The sequence below is a fragment of the Chionomys nivalis genome, chromosome 10, assembly GCF_950005125.1.
Source record: "Chionomys nivalis chromosome 10, mChiNiv1.1, whole genome shotgun sequence".
Lineage (NCBI taxonomy): Eukaryota > Metazoa > Chordata > Mammalia > Rodentia > Cricetidae > Chionomys > Chionomys nivalis.
Genome location: NC_080095.1, coordinates 68,472,204 through 68,478,203, shown reverse-complemented (window position 1 = coordinate 68,478,203; position 6,000 = coordinate 68,472,204). Strand labels below are relative to the sequence as shown.

The window sequence follows — 6,000 nt, the reverse complement described above, 5'->3', positions numbered from 1 at the left end:
GTACGGTTTGTGGTTCCATCCCGAAACTTTGTATGCATATGCACGTACTTCCAAAGAAACGTCTTACAGTCCTTCTAAAGTAGACTTCTTAGCATTTCAACATCGCTGGTCTTTGAACTTTCAACACCTTCAGTATCAGTATATCGAATTCTAAAACATCACTTAATCTTTCTTTATTGGTGGACAGATTATTTCTCATTTCCCACTGTTAAAAACGTTACACCGGTTAACAAATAACTTTGTACCTTCATGCCAGGTATCTAGAACCCAGGAGTCTAGATTCTAGAAATCCAGCAAATCTTTTGTGACACTGACGAAAAGCTGTTTGGGGAAATCAAGTTCAAATCAGGGCTCTCAGGTATTAGCTGTTCACTATTGACCCCAGGTCTAATGTTTAGTCACCTGCCTAAAGGACCGAAATCCTTGTGGAAGTTTCTCAAACCTCTCAGATAGTATTTCCTTCTGAAACTCCAGACATTTGAAACAACAACAACAACAACAAAATCATCCTGGCTCTTGCTAAAAGGAACCGACACCCCCAGCGCCAAGCAAGAATTCTCCCAGGACAATAGGGAACTGTAATGTAAAAGAATCCCTGACGGGAGAGCGCAGCCAGCACGTGCATTCACTCGCGTCCTTAGTAGCATGGGGTATGCTGATTTTCAGTCCCAGCCTGGTGGGGGTGCCTGGAGCCCTGGGCAGGTCTCCGGGACGAACTCGCCGGCACCCGTCCCAGCTCACACCCCTCGTCAGATCACCCCAGAAGCCACGGCGCAGGCGCAGTCCCTCCTCCTCCCCACTTCCCCGGCGGCGGGGCGGGGCGGAGCGGAGCAGCCGTACCTTCCGGGTCGCAGACGGAAGTGGGCGAATTTGAATTCTGCGAGCCGTTGGATGGGGCCGTGCCGGGTGGGCGTACGGCAGCGCAGCGCTAGACGCGGGCGGTCACGCAGCGGCCCAGGGACATCTGCTCGGCGCCTGGTGAGGACCTGGCCGGGAGGGACGGAGGAGGGTCCCGGGCAATGTCGGCCGGGTGGGCGGACGCGGTGCGGACTTCTGTGTGCGCTGCACGCTGCGCACGGGCGCAGCTGCCGCCCCGCGCTGCCGTAGGTGGGCGAGCTGCCCTTTCGTAATGAAAGACAGGAGGTAGGGGGCGGGTGGCACGGAGGGATGCTCGACGTGGCTCCCAGTGGCTCCTCAGACCGGTCCCCCGCACCGCAGAAAAATGACAGCCTTGAAATGCCTCGTGGGGATTTAAGGTGAAATCTGAGTCTCCTTTGTGTTTCAAACCCGGGTATTTTTCTTTCACGGTTTGACAAGTCTCGTGTACCGCAAAAATCTGAGCCTCTTGGCTCATTTAAACTGGCTACAGTAACAGCGGTGGCTCACAGATGTGTTTGCTAACAATGGGGATAGGGGTCTAGCCTCTCCGCCTGCCTTTTCGCCCTCTTCATTCATTGACCGACTGTGTTATTATCGAATTATTTTAAGAGGAACTCAAGAATTGAGTTGTAGGGCGTTTTTGTTTGGGTTTTCTTTTTGTTCGTCTTTTATGGCGTACTGGACTCTTCACTAGCCCCGACGAAAACTCATACCTTTTTGAATAGCTCAGATGTGCACGGTAAATGTAAACTTTCAGCATTTCAGATGTATAGAAGTTTCTATATTTCAGCATTTCAGATGTATAGAAGTTTCTCTATTTCGCCTTGCTAAAAATTGTCAGATTAGTTTTTGTGATTTGTAGAAAAAAATACATAGAGATCCTTTCAAGGTTTTATTAGCAACTGGTTAGTGTATCATCAAAACATACATCTTTTTAAAAGTGCCACTGACATCTAAAATAAAATAATTTCTTCATCCTCTTCCATCCTTACTAAGGAGTGTTGTTTTCAGTGTTCACCAGGAAGAAAAAAATTTAAATAGTACAATCATTGAAATCTTTTTTTGTAAGGTTGCCACAAAGATACTGGCTCTCCTTTCCCAAAGATTGCAAACAAATCTTCTTCATACATGCTACCAGCAAGTTGCCTGTTCTAGATTTTCTGTGTCCTTAAAGTGCTTTTGCTCCCAGCCTCTTCCTTTGTTTTTCTTTTACGTGCATAGAGAAATGTCATACTTTACTGTGAGCATACTCCTATAAAGGCTCGGTGAATGCTGATGCCTGTACTTCACAGATTCTGACTGGTGGACTTGAATAATTGCATTTTAACAGAACAGTTAGAATATTCTGCAAGAGGTTTAAAAAACAGGTCTTCCTAGAAAAGCCTGGTAATGTTGCTTAAAGACATGCAGCAGGAACCAGACTTCTTTCTTAGTATGTCCATCGCTTCTTCCTTAGTTGTGTGACCTTGACTGATTCCAGTCTCCTCTGTGTAAAATGAGGATGAATACAAGCCTTCCTTGTGGGATTATTGTGGGAATTCAATGGACTGGTACATGTGTATGATACATGTAATTAAGACAGATGTCTAAAATATAGCTACTAAACATGGAACAACCATATTATATGTTTTTTCCTTAACCTTTAACAATGTCTATGAGGGTACCGACAGTCTTCAATAAGTAAACAAAGATTCAGTAGTTCTTATGTAACTAATTAAAGTTCCCAAAATAAATTTAACTAAGAAATTAAATTAGTGTGTGTCCACGTGTGCATGCGCTTGCTTTATGGAGGCCAGAGGCCTTGTGATCCAGTATGTAGAGACCAAGAGACCCTGTTTCCTGGGGATTGTCTGTCTTGAGAGTCATTTTTCTCCTACAACTCTGTCTCAGGCTTGGTGGCTGGAGCCTTCACAGCTGAGCCATCTTCCTGTCCTGAGATAAAAATTTCTGCAAGGACTGCTTCCTGTCTCCTGCTGCTTCGGCTTATAAAACTGTGGTTTCCCATTTTCTCCAATATATGATCCCAATCTCCACCTTCTTTAAAAAACAACAACAAAAAGAACTCTGCAGCCTGGCCACAGACAGCCTGATTCCAGACTGTTTTCAGGTGATACACAGTCTCTAAACAGCCAAATTTGAGACATAGTGGAGAACTTTCAAATAAGGAAAAAGATCATCAGTATGTGTTCACATTTATGACCTACTAGCTGTTTTATATGTATTCGCTCACTAAGCCTGATGACATTTTTTTAAAGATTTATTTATTTATTATGTGTATAGCATTCCTTCCATGTGTGCTTGAATGCCAGAAGGGGGCGCTGGGTCTCGTTATAGATGGCTGTGAGCCACCATGTGGTTGCTGGGAATTGAACTCAGGACCTCTGGAAGAGCAGTCAGTGCTCTTAACCACTGAGCCATTTCTCCAGCCCGCCTGATGACATTTTTGAACTGAGGTACCAAAAATATTTAATAATTTTTCAAATGTGTTCTTTTATATTTGATCTGTTTGTGAAAATGAGTGATGTACAGTATAACTAAATAAAGGGTGCGAGAGAGCTCCAAAGCAGCAGTTTGCTCTTCCTAACCACCTTGCCCACATTCTTTTCTGTAAAAACCTGTCCAATAATGTTGGGCAATCCTTCTAAAGATCGGGGGCGGGGTTATCTGGAGCATCAGATACCCCTTCTGCAGGCAAGGTGGTGTGCATTTTTTAATCAGAACTTGTGTACCTTAAACAGTCTAGATCATCCACATGATTTCTTCTTGAATTTTTGAGTTGGAATACTACAAGGTTTTGGAATGCAAACTGCAGAGATCCTTTTGTGAGTTAGGATGACATTAGAATCCCGAGCAGTGAGCATAATATGTAGAGACCAAGGGAAGCTGTTTGCCGAGAGCCGTTTGTATATGAAAATCAGGACACACTAGTACCTTGATTCATTTTCCTTTTAATTTAAAGAGATATCCCTAATACAAAATTTATGTGGTGATTCAGTTTGTAAGTAGTGAACATCGTCCTTCTTAGGGGTTCAGTTAAATGCAGTGTAGTGATCATATGCCATTGTACAAATATGCTTGCAATGTTTCAATCTGTCTTTGATGCATATTTAGGTCATTGGGTTTTTGGCCATTACAGAAAAAGCAACTCTGCTTCCATCCAATATTTGATAGAAATAGTTGTACATATAGCATTTTCTAGGTAAAATTCACATGAAATTAACCATTGTAAATACACAGTTCAGTGACAATGTGTTTATAAAGTAAAGCCATCACCTCAGCCTAGTTTAAAAACATACCATATCCCACCAGGGCAGGTGGCCAAGGTTTCATCCAGATGAGCCCCATTTCGTAGGTCTCATTAATTTTTGTTTTCTCTGTTGGTTACTCTGGCTAAGAGTGTCAATCATGTCGTTTCCAAGTAAATCATTTCTTTGAGTCTTTGAAGTGCATCATTGAGTTCTCTCTGTTTCTAATAATGTAAGCATGCATGGCCATGAGCTTTCCTCTGCCTTTCCTGTTTCTCTCTTAGGGACTAGAGACCCCCACAGGGCTTGGACCACGGAGCTAAAAAGCCTGACCTGCTTTTACTGTTTCTTAAAGCTTCTGATAAGTTATATTTTCATTTTTACTTGATTCTAATTTTTTTTGAGTTTTTAAATTTCATCATTCATCAATGATCTCGTGATTCAGCTTCATAATTTATGATCTTTCCTTTTTTTAAGATTTCTTCATGTATATGAATATTTTGCCTGCATATGTCTGTGCACCACATGCCTGCCCCGTGCTTGTAGAGGAGTTAAAGGTCGTTGTAAGCCTTTTTTGTGGGTGTTAGGAACTAAACTTGGATCTTCGACAAGAGCAGTGTTCTTAATTGTTGAGCCATCTTTCCAGCCCCCTCGCAAATCTTAATACAAGTTAACAAAGACTTTCTTGTTTTTTTCTAGAAATACACTTTTATTTTTTGAGACAGGATCTCACTGCAGTCTTGGCTGGCCGGGAGCTCACTGTGTAGACCAGTCTAGCCTTGAATTCACAGAAAGCCACCTTCCTCTACTTCCTGAGTGCTGTTAATAAAGATGTGCACCATCGTGCCCAGCCAAGATGTACGTTTAGATCTGTGATCCTGTTTTTGGCTTTTGATGGCATGATGTTATTAAGAACTAATCACACAGGTCAGGGCATCAGGCCTTGCCTACTGAAACATCAAAGTGAGGGTAAGCTGTGGGGGAGTCCTTACTTGGCCCTATGGAACTCCGTTAGATACTGATTCTTCAGAGAAGGGAAGAGTGACTGTTTTCTAAGACTGATCCTGGGAATGCTTTCGAGATACAACTAAAAATATGTGGGTAGACTTGTTGGAAATAAAGTGGTGGTGCAAGCCTGTAATAAGTAGTCTGTGGCAGGCTTGCACATTGGATGTTGCCTTGTCCAGTTTAGTCCCTTTCTCGGGACAAGGTGAAATGAACCCCATGGTAGAGCATTGGCCTAACATTTAGGGTGCCCAGGTTCTCGCCCTCATGTGAGAGGGAGATCCTAAATCTGGACTTAAAAAAGGAAAAGCATATTTCGGGATCAAAGAACAAAAATTCTAATGTTAGAAGTGTGTACTAGAGCTGGATGTCATTGCCGCACTGGGGACACAGAGGCAGGTGGATCTCTTGAGATTCCAGGGCCAGCCAAGGCTACATTGTAAGACCCTGTCTCTAAAATAAAAGTATAGACTATACAATTGGTATAATTTCTTCAAAATGTCAACTATTTGAGTAGCTGTTTTTACTTCAATCCTGGGGGGGAAAAGTCACAGGATTTTAAAAAAAAATAGCAAAAGCATACAACTTGTATATACCCTGTATCTTCATTCGTTTGCACGGACTGGCTTAAAAACACGAGTATTCTGACTCTGCAGTAGAAATACAAAGCGGAAGAACCAATAGGGTTTCTTACCGAACAAAACCAGATGACTGAAAGTACTGGTCTCCTGCTGGGTCCGATTGCATCTTTGGAGTAATGGCATTGATATGACTTGAAAAACTAAAGTTTGATACTGACATATACTGGGTAATCTTAGGCTACCTAGCAATGAACAGGGAACCTCTGACAGCTTTTTTTAAAGAAATTTAG

The 6,000-nt window shown here is 42.7% G+C and overlaps 1 protein-coding gene across 4 annotated transcripts in view; it reads left to right on the top strand.

Moving 5' to 3' along the window:
* Positions 1–838: 838 nt before the first annotated feature.
* Positions 839–6,000, top strand: part of G2e3 (G2/M-phase specific E3 ubiquitin protein ligase) — a 40,054-nt gene continuing 34,892 nt past the window's right edge. The window contains exon 1 of one of the 4 annotated variants that reach the window (XM_057782524.1): positions 839–978. Coding sequence is in view for 2 of the 4 variants with exons in the window: in XM_057782521.1 (XP_057638504.1) it covers positions 1,168–1,256 (89 nt within the window). In the remaining 2 variants the exon portion in view is untranslated. Of the gene's footprint in view, positions 979–1,021; positions 1,257–4,887; positions 4,983–6,000 lie in introns of those variants that run through there. The other 3 variants (XM_057782521.1, XM_057782522.1, XM_057782525.1) reach the window with 3 other exon arrangements.